Below are 19,589 nucleotides of genomic sequence, written 5' to 3'. Positions count from 1 at the left end.
TCGTATACCAATTACTTGCCCTTTCAACCCTAAACCTATGTTAATGGTACCTCGAAATTAATATTAAATGGCCGACTATAACTCGCGTTTTAATCAACGATTAATTTAATCTAATAATTCGTCACATCGATAATTACATCCCGCAATTTCTATATAATTTCTGTATAATCATGTTTGGAATATGTTTCACGAGAAAAATTTGTCGATCGATTCCATAGAACATTATTGTACGATCCATTTATAATTACAAAGTAGAGCAGTTTTTCGAGGGATCAAACGAAGAGCATGAAACGCTAATCCATGATTGAAAACATAGGTAAATATTCAACGATATTTACATCGCTGAAAAGTATGGTTTTCACGTATGGATTAACGGAATGTCGAGTATCAACCACACCGAACAATATCCATATCGACCTGCTGATTTCCATGCTGCGAACTTTTGAAAAGTTTCCGCAAACAAATCACGTGCCCCGAAAGCGAAGAATCGGAAACGCGTTTCCTTGAAACGCGAATAGTCGGTTATTCTCGTACTGCCCCATCGTAACATAGGCGAGGTAACGCTTCGACGGTCCATCGATGGTCGCTTACGGGTTAAAGCAAAGTGCGATCGCTGATACGATGGCCGCAGTAGGGGAATGGCAACTTCGATAAGAAGGAGAAACGACGTTTTCGCAAGCCGCGTATTCCAACGGGTTTCCTAGGGTAGAACGAAGGTAGCGGCGAGGAAAGAGGGAGAAAAAAAGTCGTTCGAAATTCCGCGCCATATGCTCAATGGCCCTTCCAGGCTGCCCCTTCCCTCGAGGAACAGTCACGGCGCCCGAGCCTTGCCGTAGCCACGGAGAAATTCAAATTTACGCACCAACTGCCTCGGGTGTGTTTTTCGAACTTATGAAAAATGAGTCTAGCCGAGGGTCCAGACTACTCTCCAAACCCCTTGTTATACCTCCCACGCTCGGGGGTTTACCTCCTTCGGCTTCCACGCCTTTTTCCTATGCCCTATCGTTTTAATTTCCTCTCTCCCTTTCCGCGAACCCGAGTACTTCGAGAACAAACACGATCGTTAATTGCCTCGAGAATGAATAATCGTGAAATCGACGCGAAGAATTTGATGGATATTAAAAAAACTCTTTTCTTCGTCTTCTTTCTTATTTGTTTATCGATAGGTTAAAAGGCTACCTCTTGTTTTATCCTTTTAAAGCGAATAAAATTCTCGGCATCGTCATATCGATTACTTCGAGGGTTCTTTTCCAATCAGCTGCCAGTTCTATAGTTTTTTCCAACTCTAACGTTGTCCGATCATTCGGTGGAAACAAACAAAGCTGTTAACCGGTCACCGAGATCCCAAAATCAAGACAGTTGTACGTTTAGCAACAACGTAGAAATACCACGGAGCCTCTTCCTCCTCCGCATTACCATATCTTTCGCGTATCTGTTCTCATTTTTCTTCCGTTATTGCGGCCGGTTCCTTAACTCGGTTCATTTTTCACTTATCCGGCGTGTTGCTCGCGCTACGTTACCCACTCTGATACCAGATCCTGCTTGAATTCGGCCAATTCCGGCCTTCGCCGCCTAACCTTCCCTGCGAAATTTCGCGAAAGTGCCTTTCTTCGAATGAAATTTCCACATAAAGCGGTCCGCCGACGGTTGACTAGACGGTTGACTCGACGGTTGACTCGACGGTTGACTCGACGGTTGACCAGACGGTTGACTAGACCGGTTGACTAGACGGTTGACTAGACGGTTGACTAGACGGTTGACTAGACGGGCAACCGCGAGTCGCCTCATTCTCTTTACGGCCTTATTGTGCAGTCGCGTAAGGCAAAAATGAAAATGATTTTCAATCTCGGCGGAATGGAAATGAAAAATAAGAGGGCGACGTCGCGATGCATCGCGATGGACAAGCTTCTCCCATTTACAACGCCGACATACCGAGATAATCGAAGTTTCCAACGTCAGGGAAATCAAGATGGCCGACCAAGACGAGCAGCAGGCCCCTCGGCACACGTTTTCACGAGCATTTTTTGTCAGCTGCTACGACCGCACTACGATGAATTATGGTGCATAACCTCGAGAGACACGGAACCACGATGCATATAACCTATATTTCAAGTTCTTACCGCGAAACGCGAGCCGGTACAATTCACGGCGTAGCAACTCGATCCAGTCTGATCAGAACTAACATTCTGTATACGAACAAACGTTATCAATATTACGGCACACTCGGTTCTATTTTGACTGATCCTGCTTACGTGTCCAACGTATTTTTAATACTCTGTTTCTCCAGGAATACAATCGTATAGATGTCGTGAAAGCTGGCGCTTCACGAATACGATATCATCTTCAATTTTCCAACGATATCTTTCTAGTTTTATATGTTTGGTTTTTCCAATGACATCTTTCTAGGAATAACTTTTAGTAAATCGCTAACGTTCGCGCAATTTGATATTTTCACGAACAAACCTTACTAAAGAATTCTGGCCACTTTCTGTAACTTTGACAAAATTCTAACCACGACCAGATAAAAGACATTACCAGAGATTATCCGCCTTCTATTTCTCTTTCTTTGCTTCCTCCTGTGGTCCGTAACATGGAGAAAGGAAAGGTCAAGAGTCCTCGCCCTCGGAGAGTAAGAATTCCAGGACAGATACTAGTACCGGTTCCGTTCGTTTACGATCGTTCCGAGTCTTAACGAGGTCCATCGTACAGCCAGGAACAAACTCTTGGAATTATGGAACCGCGTGTAAGTTTTGAATACCTCCGCGAGTCTCCGGTTTGCCTCTATTGCTCATCCCATGCTTTTTTCATATATATTATATTATTTTTCCGTGCGCTCCAACATGGAAGAGAACTCTGAACTCAAATCGATCTGCTCCACTTTTCGTAAATGTAGAATTCGTTATACTCGGATACAAGTTACTCTTCGATCTCCAAGAAATGAACGATCTAATTGTATTTTATCAAAGTTCGTTTCTCGTAAGGCGATGACACTGATAATGTTAAGTTTCCAGGTAAATGTCCGATCCATCTACGATTTCGATAAAACGATTTAAAGAATGCAGGAGGGTAAAAAAAGAAGTTGTAACTCTACTCGTCGATTTGTGAATTTGCGATACGATATGGCTTCTTAACGATTGAAAATTATAGTGCTTACGTAATCTCGAGCTAGTTGCGCTATTTCTACGTAGGAACAATTCCATTCGCGTTATAACCGCCCAGCTAATAGAAACGTAATATTCTTGGCAAACAGCATTAAGGCAACGAAAGAAATCGTAGCCATAAGTACCATGGCTTTATCGATGTATCGTAAACGCGAAAACACACGCGACGGATTAAAATTGCTAGATGCGTTGGTGCGCGAGCACGCGAAGCATTTACGCGGCTCGCATATACGGCAATACAAACCTGCGGCTATCTGTGTCGCGTAATTGTCAGCGTAACATCGTTCCGCGAAGCAATTCGATTCCTTTTTCATTATTCAAATTTCGAGCCGAGTGTTGGATCGCGGATCGACCAGTGAAATGTACGCATCGTCGCGCGTTAACGCCGATGATCGCGACAATTTTTTACTTTTTTCCATTCATTCCTCCTACCGACCAAAGCGAATTACCAATCGTTTCATTCCGTGGGAATGCGATTCGATTTTTTCAACCTCTTCGATGGCCGTTCACGACAAAGAACATCAACGATTTCAAAAAAAAAAAAAAAAAAAAAGTATACTATCTTAAAATCCTATATCACGAAAGCAGACAAAGACAAACAACTATAACGTTTATCACGTCGATTTTCGATCGATCAAATTATCCTTCATCGACAAATTTGATTAGAAAACGCGAATCATATCGGACATTTTTCTTTCACGTTCCGATGAAAATCTCTAAACCGCTGTTTACATTCCGGTAGCAGATTTTTTCAAGGGAAAATATACCGCGGAGAGATAAAAATCGATTCGATAACGACACCCGGTGCATGGGCTGCGCACGAACTCACGTAGAACCGGTACGTGCTTCCGTTGTCTCGATTAAATTGACGGAGGTTGGGTTATACGATTTAGTAGCGGCGTACTATTGATTATTACAGCATTACAAAAATGGGAACGGGTGTGTGCGCGCCGCCTGGATAGACCCGTCGCTTTTTATAAACTGTCGTAGCTGATGGCCGGAAAACAAACGAGGAAAAAGCCAGGGCGAGAGGAGAAACGAGAGCGAATCGAATTAATGGCCAAAGCTGCCGCTTTAAACAGCGAGCCACGCGGTTTTCCCAACCTTGCTTTAATAACGAGAGAATCGTAAATTTTCGAAACCGGTGTCGACTCACCCTCTCTAGAGTCCCTTACCGCCGCCGTGGTCCGTGTCGCAGCGTATTAAAGCCGACCAAGAAATTCAACGCGACTTTTTATTCCCAGGCGCAAGAACCAGTCTCTCGCGGTGAAAAAGGCTCGGCCGTTTTCGGCTGATTATTTCATCGATAATTGACCAACGATTGCCTCCGCGTGCATTTAAGTCTCTGCCAGCGGTGCCAGTTGGCGCGTGTAGCAAGATATCCCATAGGATACTAAATATTTTCTGAAAGACGAATGATTCTTTGAGATGTACCTACCTGCTGCTCGTTTAAATTTCAAGCAGATTTTCCGGTTTTTCGTCTTCATCGAGTAGACTAATAAAATGCGAGAAAACCCGAATAGAAAAGTGAAAACGATATCGAGGACCGTGCCAAAAGACGATCAAACCGAAAAAATTCATCGGAACGGAAAGAGCAAATGGGGAAAAACGAAAAGCTCGAGAGAAAGGGATTCCAATTGGTCGATCGCTCGTCCATCGATAGCGCCAATTACTACATACAATGTTCATTTTTTCCTTTTTTTCTTTTTTTTTCTTCCTCGAACGATTCCTTTAATCGTCAACTCGGTGAAATTCGTTTCGTTTCTTTCTTTCGTTAAAGACACTAAAGGGATATAAACAAGGAAAAAGTACGGTTTCGTTGAAAAGAATAATGTTAAGCTTGAAATATTCCTGGCACGTGTACGTATCAAGTTTTATCCACGAGTTTTTTCCGCTCGGCCAGTTTTAGTCTGTAGGCGTTTAGCTTTTTCGGTCTATACAATTTTCCCAGATATATCCGGTTAGAAATTAATATGGAACACCCTGTATACAGGGACACGTCACATAGATTTCGCGTGTAGTTACAACACGTTCCAACACGGGTATCTAGACACGCGGCCATGTTTCTGCCAGCGCACGGAAGCAGTCAGCGTGTCGATGATTTAAAAATATAATATATTCAACGGTTGACCGCCGTTGCGCCGCTTAACTAGCCAGCCGTGTTCAACTTTCAAACACTCTTTTTCTCTCTATCGTTACCCACCCTATACCCTCCCTTTCCTCTGTCCCTCGTATCTCTGTGCCTTTTCTTTTTCGTTTGTTTACCACGGTCCTATCGCCTCCACCGGTATATCTCCATAATCGACGTTTAACTACATTTTAATCAGGACGCGTTTACACCGGGACAAAAGGAATTTTCCCCGCTCGATCCACTCGTCCCGATATTACATTCAAGTTATTACACGATGCTTGCTTATGCCGTTTTGTTTCAAGCATGGAAACCGCTTCCATAACCGGCGAGATTTATTTCGATCATCGAACGGATAAAGTAGCTGAAAGGCGCCTGGCGTATTAGCCAATTCGACGTCGACTTGTAAATTTCAAAGAGTCACGCCGACGTGGAAAGGGCGGCCAAGTTTTCGCCTGAAAAATGGCAGCCGTTCCCCGAGCCGATCTGCAAACACGCGAAATTTCGATCGCGTTTCGTGCCGCTGCTCGTCGAAAGAGCGAGACCGAGTCCCCGATGAAGAGATATCGTTGACGGTTAACACCGTGCCACCGCTAACTTTCGACGGCTATTACGGTTTTTCGTGAAACGTAACGCTGAAAATGAGGTTGTAAATAGTAGGCTAGCGAGCAAAAGGTTATAGTCCACACCGTGAACTCTTCGATTTCTAAACAACCAATTAATAACGGCAACGTAGAGTTCGAGCTGGCTGGCCTGGCCGACCGATCGTAATTTCAAACGTTATGGTAATTTCATGATTTACACGACTGAAATAAGAACTCGAGTACTATCACGGTGACCTATATTTCCATCGATTCTGTACGTATCGCGCACTTCAACAATTTCCAACCGCTATTCTACTCAATTTATATACAAATTTCTACGTTTCTGTGTATTATCGATCAAACGTTTAACGGTAAACTCGAAATCGCTAGAATTTCAATCGTACTCGAATGTCCGAGAACGTAATCCGAATCTGGAACACCTTTGAACCGGCCGCGGATAATGACGTCAGGGACAAGCGATTTATAATGGCACCGCGGTGCGTATCGTCGCGACACGCGTACGCCCGTCACGGCGATTTTTTACATCACCGTGTGGTACCATAAATCAATTAAACAAAAAACCGCGGAGCCTGCGAGTGACAAATTCAGCTGCGACTCGGTCGAACCACCTGCAGCGAATTTGATTTGCGCGTCGACCGCTGCTGCCCTTTCCTCCTCGTTACAGTCCGGCTTTGTTGTTGACCGACGCCCTTTTTTATGCGGATATTTCCACGAATTCGTGACAGTCAGCCGTGCATTTTTATACGTTTCACGGGAAACACCAGCATCGAGACAAACGTAAACCTCTGAATCAGTGTTTCTAAAGTTTACATATACGTACAATTAGATATATTAATCAGGATCGGTTGTCGATAAAGTAAATTTATATCTAGCGTTTCGATCGAATTACAGCACAATGTTCAAGAACGAACGTTTCAATCCATTCCTGATTTAATCTATAGATAGTAGTATCTATCGAAACATTAGCTATCGGAATAGTATATTTGTGTAAATACATCTGCCGAGACACGATTGATAAATACTTTTAATAATTATTTGTCTCTTTCGTTCCACATTCGAAAGCAACTCGAAATCGGATTTGTACGCGCGCAGGCATTTCAATAATTAAATAATTTCTAACTCGAGAAATAAACCTCGACTTTGCTGCATCGATTTGTTTAATTTTCTTGGTGTCTGGAATCGGCTCTATAAATTCCAGGATACCTCGTATCTCTGAAGAAAGCGAAGACAACGTTACACTCCGTGAAAACTTAATTGCTTGGGGATTCGAGTTCGTTAGACACTGCGACCCCGATATTCTCCCATTCCTTTCGCCGTTCTTCTTCCTGCAGTTATGTAATACGCGCGCCAACGTTTTAAATGATCATTCGATTCCATCGTTGTTCGACGTGTTGTTAGCTGCTCGAGCGAAGAAGAAGAAAAAAGAAAAAAAGAAAAGAGGAAATCTATAAAACTGAAGAAGAGTAAACATACGCTGCTGTTCGTCTGGATTACTTTGCTGGCATGTTTGAGAAATATTGAGTGTACGCAATGCGTTAATGGCCGCATCGTTCACGTTCCACATCGAATATATTTATCGTTACTCACGGCCCTTCTACCTTTTCAAATTGTTTCGCTTTATTCTTCATTAAGGGGCATTTTTTTATTGGAGTACGGGCACGAAGCGAAATGGGCTCGCTCTCGAAGAACATTACGCTTCCCAAGGGATTCATTTCTCTCCGGTTCTATTCCACTCACTCACGATCAATTCCAGACTTTGCTTCTTACCCTCGTGTAACTTCGAATTGGCCGGATTCGTGCTCGTTATATCCGATGTCGTGAGTGCACTTACACCATCGCCGCCGCTTACAATCGTTTCACTCATCCGGTTGATGATTTTGCTTTCGGACCTCTTACAACTTCGAGCCATCCCGCAGGAATTCTCTGCCGCCTCTTATTACGCTTAGTGGATCCCTATCAATCTAACTTCAAAATGGAATTTCGTGATTGCCCCGCGTCTCTGCACCAACCATTAAGACCCCTTGTCTCGCCGGGCGAAACAAAATCGACCCGCAAATTGCCCTAATTATTTACGTGTCGAAGCTGTTTCGCGCGCCAAGAATAAACAACTCTGTTACGGCGGATAAGTGGAAAGGTGGGTGAATTTCTATTTCAATCGAGTTATCCACGAGAACACGGACCATAGTCGAGACACTTTGTTTCAAGTTAAAATGCAAATCGCTCTATTTACGAATTCCAGCAACTTGTTTTCATCAAATTGCTTCTCGCTGTTCTTTCCGACTTACACGACTTCACCAACAAATCGCATTTCCACGTTCTAGCTTCGAAACATTCATAAATCGAACATTTCCGGCTTCCATATAAATACACCGTTTAATCTACCAAATAAAATTCCTCTACAGATACCGTTAAACGATATTTTTCTACTCGCTCGTCCCTATCTTCGTTTATCCTCGTAGAAACTTTCGATCGTAGAAAATCTCGGCGTCATAATCCGCGCAATTTCGTCTCGCGTAATCAACCCGATGAACAGCGCATAAAACTATCAAGCCAGTGAGTACACGATAAAGACGATTATTGCGCTAAATCGTCCTCCTCGTACATTTACCGTTATTCGTAACGACAAATTCGCCGCTAATCTCAGACTCCTGCCCACACACGAGAACCGAAACGCGCAAGTTCTCGTTTAGCCACCTGAGAATCCACGAAACCTTCTTCTTCTTCTTCTTCCGAACGTGTAATTCATCGCCGTCGACGGAATACCAGTGTCGTTGGCCGCGTTTCTACGCGGCTGCTCATAAAACTTTGGACGAGGAGGAAAACGAGCTGAAGAAAGAGAGAAAGAAGAGAGGTGGAACAGCAGGCGAAGGAAGAAGAAAGCGAAAGGAAGCTTGCGAGCTACGAAAAAAGATGGATGGCTGGTGGATGGTCCACTTTATTGCACCGGCGGATATTGTATAGCTTATGGCTACAGGAGGAGGAACGGGAACAGTCCTGGGAAAGCATTTTCCCTGTGAAACGAATGATCTATCGCGCGCTGCACGTACCCACGCACGCGGTTACGGGCAACGAATTTTTGGTCGGTCCGGAGTCTCTGGACAGAAACTCCAGCGAATTACTCGAACGAAACTTTTTGATCCTTCGTACAACTTGGATTCCGCTTGATCGATTCGAACCCGGCCGCGAACTTTCTCTTCAATTTTCGCACGATTATAATTTTATCATCCGACAGCGCTGTAAAACTGTGTCGAAACTTTGACTGCGAACCGTGGGTTTTTGAATTTTCACCGGTTTCAACGAATTCGTCTTATCTTACCGAGTCACATCGGTGAAAGCAGTTTCCAATACGCGCTTCGAAGCCGAGTAATGCTGTTCGTGATGCGATCGTGTGGGACTGTGCGATTAATTAGCTCTAGTAACACGGATCTCATTAAAAAAAAAAAAAAAAAAAGAAAAAAAGAAAAGAAAAGAAAAGAATCGGAAGCGTGCTTCCGGAATCGAAGCTGGCCAGACGTTGGAGGAAGGCGAGAAGATCGAATAGGGAGGTAGAACGAACGAATACTGGATCAAACCGAATCCAATAACTCCCACGGGATTACAAACCCGACCCTCGGGAACCGAGCATTCCCCGAAGATGTGTAAGTTGCGGCGAAGAGGAGACTACGAACGAAAAGAGGAGAGAACGGTGTAGAAACGAAGAAGGTGTTGGGATAAGGGAAGCTAGTTCGGAAAGGTGGATCGTCGCAGGGCTAGGATATTTCGTTGTGACCAACCAGACGTATATCGCAGCTTGCATTCGTATCGGCTGCACTTGTAGATGGGAAGCTAGGCGAATGAACCGGCTACGTGGGATATTTTCTTTGAAAATTTTCAAAGAATATTTCACAAGGACAGGAGACGCGGATCCGTAAAAAACGAAAAGTTTTCATCAGGATATCGAACGAGGGAAAATAGAAAGTGATACAGAAGCGTACCGGAGAATAGTTAAGACACATTGTACGTAGGAAAAAGAATTCTCCCGGTTATTTATTGTCCCGATTTTCGGATGGCTCGCACAATATATCTTCGTTTATTCGTTACTACGTAATTTATTAACGGCCATTATTACGAATTTTAAAGAAGAAAGTTCCTAAATTTGAACAACACGCTGCGCGACGTTCTTACGGATCAACGAGGATCCTGACACGTTTTTACAATGCAAAAAGATCGACAGATAAAGCGCTTTTGACGCGAGAATCAAAAGGGCGAAACCGCAACGGTTCGATTAAAAAAGAATAACCCCCGGCCTGTGGTCACGATACACCTCGAACTGGCAACAAATGCAGAAACAAAAAACAAATGAAGAAAGAGGTGATCGGCAAACAGAGCCACCAAACCAAACCGCACGAACCATCGTCGAAACGATGAAACAAAATATTTGTGCGGTTTCAACGATTTTCGTGACGCGCTTCACCAGCTCCCTACAAAATTGAATTTCTCCAGGAAGATTCGTTTACCACCCGTTGCATAACATAGCCATACACGCGTGCACTGACTGCTATACATCGTCGTGTTACCGTATGTGTCGAAGTACGCTCACACTCGCCTACATTCCGATCGGTCGAAGGAACTAGAGGTAGCCGTTCCGACCAAACGATAGGTATATAACTTAGAAGTCGTTCATGGGATTTTGACAAATCGCCGAGGCTACCGCTGCCCTATTTCTCCTTTCGTTTTTCTCCTTCTCGTTCGATCAACCGAGCTCTTAACTTTTAGCAATGTCCTCGAACAAGGATCGAACGAAAACCATATTCTTTTTCGCAATATTGTTAAAACGTTAATGAAACTTCGGAACAACCGTGGCGTTTCGTAAAATAGTGGATTTTCGATGTATACATATAAAAAAATGACAAAATTGTTCAGTCTGACAACAAATAAAAAGTAAATAGGAAAGTAAATAAGAATTTCGTAATAATTGGGCTATCTGACTAGAAAACAAATTGCGCGAGCTCTTTTTCCGAAAGCTTCACAGATTCGGTTCCGAGTTATCCAAACGTTGTTCGAAAGGTATCGAGTCAATTCCATCGCTACGTGGCTCCTTCCGCCAATGAAACGTAGAAACATTCTCGATCTAAATCGATCGAAAATTACAAAAGGTATCGGTCAAGCCTCACACCACCGTCCTGCTTTTCCAACCGGGGCAACAACGTTGCCGCACTAAATCCTCTAGCCGCGCACTACCAGAAACTTTTCCACGTAGCTCGAGTTCTCCGGGGTTTATCGGCACTGGAGGCACTTTCCGGCAGCCAACATTCTTTTTTTCTTGCTTGATATTTCTCTCTTTTCGGACTCTGGCCCTCTTCCGCGGAGCTAATAAAATTCAAGGGTCACGCAAATCGAGCGTAACCGGGCAACCTACTCTTTCGAGAGCGATCGAACTTTTGCCTCTCGCTAGAGCCCGATATTACCGTCACGGCACCGCAGCGAAACGACCTAACGACGACTCAAGCCGAGAGAAACTGTATTCGACGATCGCCTTTTACATTTCACAATTACCAATCGTAATTACACTGTTTAAAACAATAAGGAGTAAGTAAAGTTGCCACGAATGGCTTTATCGCACGAACAAAATGAACAGAAACGAACAAATCATACATACATACATACATTGCCGTGTTATTCGAACGAAACTGCGAAAAAGATTGATTTTAAGGCAACGATTGAAACGAAACGCGCGAACGTAAGAGGAGCAGGTATCGAAATCAAGGCGACGCAAAATCACGAGATTTCGTTCCAGTGAACGAAGTTTGGAACGAAGCGAAGACAAATAGGGCTGCCACCGTAATTGTTTCGAGCAATGTACTTTTTCACGATCTATATGATATAACCTCCCACTTCCATATATTTCCGGTAACAAATCTGTTATACTCGTAAAAAGTCATTGACATAATTCGAATCGCTTACGTAAGATAGCGCCCTCTAAGTAGAAAAGAACGAATGTGGTCAGACCCGAATTCGAAACGAATAAACGGGATAAAAGAACAATATCGAGACAACGCTATTGTACTTACTGACTAAGGTGAGGAAGGGTATGTTGTGCTGTTGAAAATGGGGCGTGCTGCAAGCTTCTTCCGGCCTTGAAACGGCGCTTCCGGTTTGCACTTCTATCACGTGACCGTCCCTTCGGTAGAACGTCATGCACATGAAACCGCTCCGACTGAAAACAGGAAGAATACCGAATAAAAACCGCACATTCCTTTGCCCTGTAAAAGACTGGTAAAACGTTTCGCCACGCGAACAATAACAGCACTGTTTACTCTGACAATGGTACCGCGATTGTAGCGCGCGTCCGGCACAACCCGTTTCTCAAAACACTGTATTCTTTTTTCCTTTTATCGGCAGAGTTCTTTGCTCTTTTTTTTCTTTTTCTTTCCGCTCCTGCATTCGCAGACTCGAACTTTTTCCATTTTTATCGTTCGCGTCCTTAGCTTCCAATTTTTTTTTCTTTTTCCTTTACAGAAAGATGAAAATTTTTCCTATTTTTCTTTTTTTCTTTTCTTTTTTTTTTTTTTTTTTTTTTTTTTTTTCTTTAACCGCTCGTGGCACACAAACGACAAAACAAATATGCAAGAACAGGCAAACTTTATACTAGCGATCGAAAGCGGTTTATACTCACCAACCGACGGTGAAATGCGCGACCAACATAGTCATCGTCATCGCTTGAGCAGCGCTAGACTGTTTGATGCTGTTGCATAAGATCTTTACGTCCTGATCTTCTTGACCTGGAACGTACTGTCCGTCTAGGGGACTGTTTTCGAATCTCGAGGAACTGCTATTCGATCTGGTTACGTGCAGGGAAGCGTTCCGAGGATGGAACGTGTAAGATCTGGTCAGGTCGAGGGTGTGCCAGGTCAGTCCGCCGCTAGAGTGGCCGGTTAACCAATTGGGAAATCGGCACTGGCCGGGTGGCGAGACTGAAAGCGTACGGAAACCAATTTATTTAATGCTGATTGGACTGTTGCCACGAGTTGCCCTCCCGCTCTTTGAACTTCGCTACCGGCGTTAAACGGAACAGCTCCTTTCGTTTTAAAACGTATTTAGAATACGGACTTTGCGATATCCGATTGTTCGTTCGTTCGTTTTATCCGCGTCGCTTAAACGGTTCGTTTCCGCCGATTCGATGGAATATTTGAGAGTGGCACGGGCCAACTCCAGACTTTGAGCGTAATCGACTCGACCTTGGAATCGTTGCTTTCATTCTATTCTAATTCTCGTCGAGAGACGAAGTCTAATAGCCGTAAGAACGGAATTATCGCGATAATATTCAACCGGCAAGACGCACTCCCGTACTCTTTGGATGAACGCTTTCGTAGTTTGATCCAGATATTTGCATTCTGGCGTCGATCGACGAGAATCGTCGACCATTTCAATGAGCTCGAGAATTAAGCGAGCGGGAAATAAGAAGAGATCGACGAAGAAGAACGAAAGAGAAGAACAGGACGAGGCGATCTCCGAAAATTTCGCAGTCAGCCCACACTGGCTCATAAAGTCCTCGACGTTACGAAACGACAGCCGGTAAAACGTCGACGCAGGTATTCGATAGCGAAACAGAATCGTTCGAGTATCTCGCCAGTCCACTAGAGCTACCCCTTCCCCACTTTCTCGCCCCCCCCCCGCTCTCTCTCTCTCTCTCTAGAAACTTCGCAACGTGTTCCACTTCTGGCTCGGGGGTGTAAAATCCGGACGTGAGAAGGAGCCACTTCGACGGTGTTAGGTAGAGGGGAAAAGGTTGACGCAGGAAAATGGATAACAAAGAGGGAGCGAGCACGAGCATCGAGAAAAAAGAGGAACGCGGTCTATAGGCTGGTAGATAGATGAAAAAGGAGCAAACGGAACACAGAAGAGAGCCAGGGATGAAGCGAGATAGGAAGAGACAAAGAGAGGACATCGCGAAGCACGGAGAAAGGGATGCCAGAATGGGACACGAGGAAGGGAGAAAAAGAGAATAGCCGGGCTGTAACGACGGAAGGGTAAAAGGCAGGATATAAAAAGTATAGGGAAAAAGGATGGGAAAATACGACGAAGATGGGGATATACGAAGAAAGAGATGGGGCAAGTTCAAAGGAGAAATACCGAAGGAAGAGTATGATAAGGAAAGAAGCGTGGGGTAAGGTTCACGAATGGAGGATTGACAGAGTGTACGTTCGGGCAGTTTTATGGCACGTAAAAGCATTGTTGCACAGCCTGGAAAAGAATGGAAATAATTCAGCGGCTCCCTCGATAAGTCCACGACGCGGACGAGCGAGATACAAATTCCGTGATCGTAAAAATCGAATGGCATTTCCCTTGTTTTACTTGCTGTCGTCCTTTATCTTTTCGTGGTATCAGGCCGCGCGCCGCCGCCTTTTTCCTCCTCGGTTCTCTTTCACTCTCCGTGAATCCATCTCTCTCTCTTCGATTTCGCACGTACCTTTTTCACCCTAGCACATCCCCCGTCCGCGTCGACCCTTTCCGTTATTTTTCCCGTTCCCCGTCGTGTATTGCCAATCTGCATTTTAACGACACCGATAAAAATCTGACGGAAAGTTGAATTTGTAACTCCGTCGTATCGGTCTGACTGCAAACGATTCAGCCCAGAACGTTGAAAGAGATCCGCCGATGTCGCGATTGATTTCTAATATTTATGTTCCGAGCTACGTGCAAGTTCCAGCTCGTCAATAATGAAGCGGAGTGACGCGCCGAGCTCGCAACTAACTTTACTCCCTTCCAACTTTTAACGAAATCGGTAATTATAGTTTGTAAAATCGCAGAAATCTCGCCGTTAATCGGTACGTTGCAAGTTTCCACGTATAACTGATGGTTGTTGCGCCTCTTTCGAATTTCCTCTAATTTCATTAGGTTAGAACAATATGAAATCAGAGAAGGGACACGGTTGTCTCGTGTGACAGCACATCGATCAGGTGATTTTATTTGTCCAGTCGATGCTGTCCAAATATTATCGAACGTAGCTTACCACCGGAAATTTCGGAGCACGTCCGTTCGATTAACGAGCAGGTTCGCCGACGTAATTGCCTATTCGGGAAGGGCCTCGTGGCATGGAACACGGTTCGGAGGAGGCTCTTCTCCTCCATGTTTCAAGACATCTCTCCCTGAGTCTCGGACTTGGTCTACGGCCTCTGCTAAGTTCCCTTTCGCTGGTTAAACCGCACGTTTTCAGCAGTTATGAAAACGCAGCCGAGTAATTTTCCCGGGGTATTGACTCTGCGGAAGAGTCCAGGCTAATTGAACAAACTTTCGAGCCGGCCTGTGGGTGCAGTTAGGGGTACTCAACGACGGATAGAGAAAGAGGAAGAGAGAGGAATAGGGAGAGAAGCAGATCGAAAAGGAAAAGGAATAGGGTTGAGGGAGAGTAAGGAGGGAGAGAGAGAGAGAGAGAGAGAGAGAGGAAGAGAGAGAACAGCCGCGAGGGAAACCAAGCAGAAAGAAGAAAGAGAGGAAAAGATTTAATGTTAATCCATTTCCCGGGCTGTTTCTTGGCGTCGCTCCCTTCCTATTTCTCCGCTGCCGTTTCCACAAGAAGAATTGAGATATTAACGACACGGGTGCTTACAACAAGCAGCGAACCGACGCTGTGTGGCGCGCTTGGATGCGAGCAAACCCCTTGTCTTGACCGTTTGCCTGCATCCACCTTCGCCATTTCTTCAACCGACAGTTTTATCCGCGTGTCGGCGACTCTCGCTCGACTAAAAACGATTCGGGAAAGAAAGTGGCGCGCCCACGCCGCGACGAGGCTGCGGGGCGCCGCTTAAAGCGAAAGACTCTACAAATCTACTCGAGTGAAATCCGTTAACGAAGTTTGCCGTGAAACTGTACGCAGTAAGATACGGGCTAGCAAACTCTCGAGGAAGAAAGTGCAAGCCGAAGAAAAAAGAGAGAAAAAAGAGAGAAAGAAAGAAAGAAAGAGGAAAAGTTCGGTGGCGCGCGCTCGCGCAAGGGCCGAAGAAAAGAGAAAAACGTACCGAGGAAGTGGAGTAGCGTGTAAATATTCCTTCTTCGCGCTATGGATCCGCCATTTTGACACGACCCGTTAATGACACTGCGAGAGAGATAAATTTTTCAGACCGTGATTCCTCCGACGATACAGGTTTTCCTTCTTTTCTACCGAGTTTTCTCGTGTATTTCGTAACCTGACCTTATTCCCGCCATACTCGTTTGCCTTGACGCCAAATTTAACCTAATCGTTAAACTCTGAATACAAGTTGGGAAAATACGCTTCTTCCTGTAATTCTTTTACGGAAGTAAACACCATCTGTAACGAACGCTTCTCCTTCTCCAAATACTCAAAGACGAATTACCTAAAGAAATCTATTTTATCGTGTAACTAAATTTATTCGAGACAATTTATTCGAAGGAAAGATCTTTCTCTCTCTTGAAAATCAATCGTATTCGGAAACCCACGTACCTTTCATCAGCGTCATGGTTCGAGATCCTTCCATAGGGCTGAACAGACCGTTGCAAGTGGCGTCACCGCTCTGTGCCACCCGGTAGATCTCGGCCGCACCCTCCGGCACCGGTCCACTCTGTAAACCGACATCGTGATCCATGGCTCCTATGCCCATGGCAGCTCTGTGTAGATTACTCTGCACTGTCTGGCCGGCCTTCTCGTAGACGAAGCATCGGTATCGATCTTCGTTACTGGACGCGTGTCCGTGATGTAAACGGCCCACCAGGTAACGGCTGCTGCCCTCCTTCCAGGTGGCCAGGCATTCCAGTTCCTCCACTGAAACGGCCAAAATAACCGATTTCATCGTAAATATGAACGACCGGTCGGTCGGTCGCGTGTCATCCGTCGTTTCGCACTCTGCGATTTTGCTCTTTGTACGATGCATTGCGCACTTGCGCATATTGGAAATTTCGTTCGACACGATTTCGCAAGCACTCGTTTTTTTTTTCGCCAACTCTCAGTTCGGGATGGTTTACTCGCGGAACGATCGTCCGTGGAACAGCTTTTCACCTAGGATATCGATGAAATTGGAGATTCGCGAAGGATCGTATGTCGAACCGGCAAAGGTATATCATCGTGCCTTTTATTTCTCACACGAATCACGAGAATGAATTTCGATTCGGTAAGGCGAGTGCCTAACGAGTTACGCGTCTATTTTCATAAAATTTTGCCGGCTGATGGAGAACCGACGAATATTTTCCCATGTTCGACATATTCCCCGGACCGGCTGTAATTTATAGGATATTCCACGATAAAAGTTACGTTTGAACGAGCAGTACACGCTCGTGTAGCACTCTCGTACTACTTGTGTACCAACTATTGGCCGAACGTATCGTTCAATTTGTAGAGAATTAATACTAACGTTAAGTGAGTTTTAATCCCACGGAAGCCCGATAACAAGGTATGTAATTCCATTGTCCAGTGATTCGATTAAACCAACAAAAGCCATCTCGAAACCAATCATATGCAAATCAAATTCTTCGAAACATGCCATAAATTCATTGTAATAAACTTTTGCGCTTTTCAATGTAAAACCTATAGCTTTATTTCTCTTCCAATAAATACAATTTTTAGCCCGAAGCTTTAAATCCTTTGATTTCTAAATTTTATAATGTTTCTTCCCGAGTACTATCGTTAACATCGTAATCTGCGACGACGCGCTCTTACACTCTTATTTAATATACGTAGAGAAAACTTCGCTTCAAGCACCTTTTATCGAGTGACTATTCCTTCACTTTGGTTTAAAAGCAGCCGCACGTTACTTAGGACAGTCGACCGGCACTGTTCTCATCCGGCGGCAGCGTTGCAAAGCTCGAGTCTAATCCGAGAAAAACGATCCGCCGTTCATCACGACGAGCAGCGAGTAATTTTCGCCAGAGGGTTCGTGCTGACGAACTGCGGAGGCTGCTAGACGCGGAAAGGCGGCAGGATTCGCGCGAGATCTCTGCATCTATCGGCGGGGATCAAATTCGACGCGGGAACTCGTGGAAACGAGACTGAGCCGTATGCGCCGGAATCTGGACCGGCTGACGAGCAAAAGAGCGAGGACCGCCACCGGGGGAACGAGCTTTTTCGTTCGAATCCTCGCAAATTGCTCGCGGCGTCCTCGCCCCGAAGGATCAGGGATCAAAAAAGGAAGCCGGCTACGGAGCAGGAACGAAGAGAAATAAGGCAAGAAGAAAAAGTACGGAGGAAGAGCGAAAGAGGAATGGTCGGGGATGGGGACGAAGGGACGAGAACCGAGGGGTTGCACCGGCGGGGAGGAGAGGGCAGGAGAAAGAAACGTCAGGAAAAAGTGGTAGCCGACTCTTCCGCGAGATGTGATTTAGATACGCGTCTATGAGATCTTGGCTGGCTGCTTCTCTCTGAAAAACCTCGTCGCATAGACGCTGGTTAAGGAGAGAGGAGAAAGGTGCCAGTCGAGCAGATGCGCCGATAAAATCGCGTTCTTTAGCCGTGACCTCTTGAAAGTCGCGTTTTCGCCACACCGAACCGATAATTGTTGGTTTCTTCGTATCGACGATCCTCCTTTGCCAACCTTGCTCGCCTTCTACGCCTCTCGAACGGCTAGCTACACGCCTTATCCTCCGTCTCCGATGTACATCCTGCCTGTTTTTATTCGTCGCATCGATCATTGGACCTTGAGCTTTTTATCACATATTTGTCCTTTTTCCCCTTTACCGTGGTTTCTACGTGTTTATGATTCGTTATTCCGTTTATTATCGTTTAGCATTTGCTTCGATTGTATTCTACAGCGTGCTATATATATATAAAAAGAAAAAAACACCGGCTGCGCTAGAATGGATTTAAGATATGTAGGAAAATAAAACAGCAAGTGGCGTGATCGTAGGGAGAATAGAATTAAACCGTGATAAAGGTTAATCCGCGTCAGGGTGTAAAAGGGAAATCGCACGGGGGAGTCGTAGGTAGATTCACTGTGTGACTTTCTACAATTCATTTGAACTAAGCTCTCGCCTCTTTGATTAATGTTTTTCACGCTTCGTTTCGACGTTTTTATGCGACTTTTCACTTGATATACTGTATTCACCGGATGATATATTGTTTCATCTGTATCGCGGTAATCACTAGGAACGTTGTTTTGATTTTATACGCTTTCTCATGTTCTTCCGTTTATCGAATCGTAAATCTAAAATGGTAATTCATCAGGAGCAACTATCTCGTGTGTGTGTGTGTGTACGCGTGTACGTTAAAAGAGAGGATCGCTTAAACGCTTTTGGCGCGACGTAATACGAAAAAACGTATAATGTTCTTCGACGCTGCTAAGTACTGTCCGAAACTACGTTGCACGGGGTATAAAGCTACAGTTTTTAGCGTACTCGAGCGATACGATGCTCTATGAAAAAACAGTTTCGGTGCACTTTGCGCCGCTATATGCAAACGCGAGAATCATAGCGTAGTAAAAAGAAAAAATTCCTCTCGTTCTGCGAGGCAAGGTTTAAAGCCGCTACGTTTTTCTGCGCCATCTTACGTGCCATGTTGCATTGTACGTGCCCCTTATTTATTTACCTCGTTGATTTGACGCGACCTATCTACTCGGGGCAGGCGGAGTTTCACAAATAAAACACACGAATAAAAGGGAAATATCGACCGTTAGAAAATTTCTTGTCGCGACAGAGGCAAATCGATCGGCTTTAAATAAATTCCGCGGTTTCATTCACCACGGATCATCAGGCTGGATTTCTCACTCGCTT

The 19,589-nt window shown here is 44.8% G+C and overlaps 1 protein-coding gene across 6 annotated transcripts in view; it reads right to left on the bottom strand.

Moving 5' to 3' along the window:
* The window catches only part of LOC126926602 (uncharacterized), a 259,088-nt gene that overhangs the window by 30,872 nt on the left and 208,627 nt on the right, over positions 1 to 19,589 (bottom strand). For all 6 annotated transcript variants that reach the window (XM_050742980.1, XM_050742985.1, XM_050742981.1 and 3 more), the window contains 3 exons: positions 16,336 to 16,653; positions 12,550 to 12,847; positions 11,945 to 12,090 (listed from right to left, as the gene is read on the bottom strand). In XM_050742980.1, the coding sequence (XP_050598937.1) occupies positions 11,945 to 12,090; positions 12,550 to 12,847; positions 16,336 to 16,653 (762 nt within the window). The remainder of the gene's footprint in view (positions 1 to 11,944; positions 12,091 to 12,549; positions 12,848 to 16,335; positions 16,654 to 19,589) is intronic.

This window comes from Bombus affinis, chromosome 18, assembly GCF_024516045.1.
Source record: "Bombus affinis isolate iyBomAffi1 chromosome 18, iyBomAffi1.2, whole genome shotgun sequence".
NCBI lineage: Eukaryota > Metazoa > Arthropoda > Insecta > Hymenoptera > Apidae > Bombus > Bombus affinis.
This window is presented reverse-complemented; position numbering and strand designations above follow the sequence as displayed.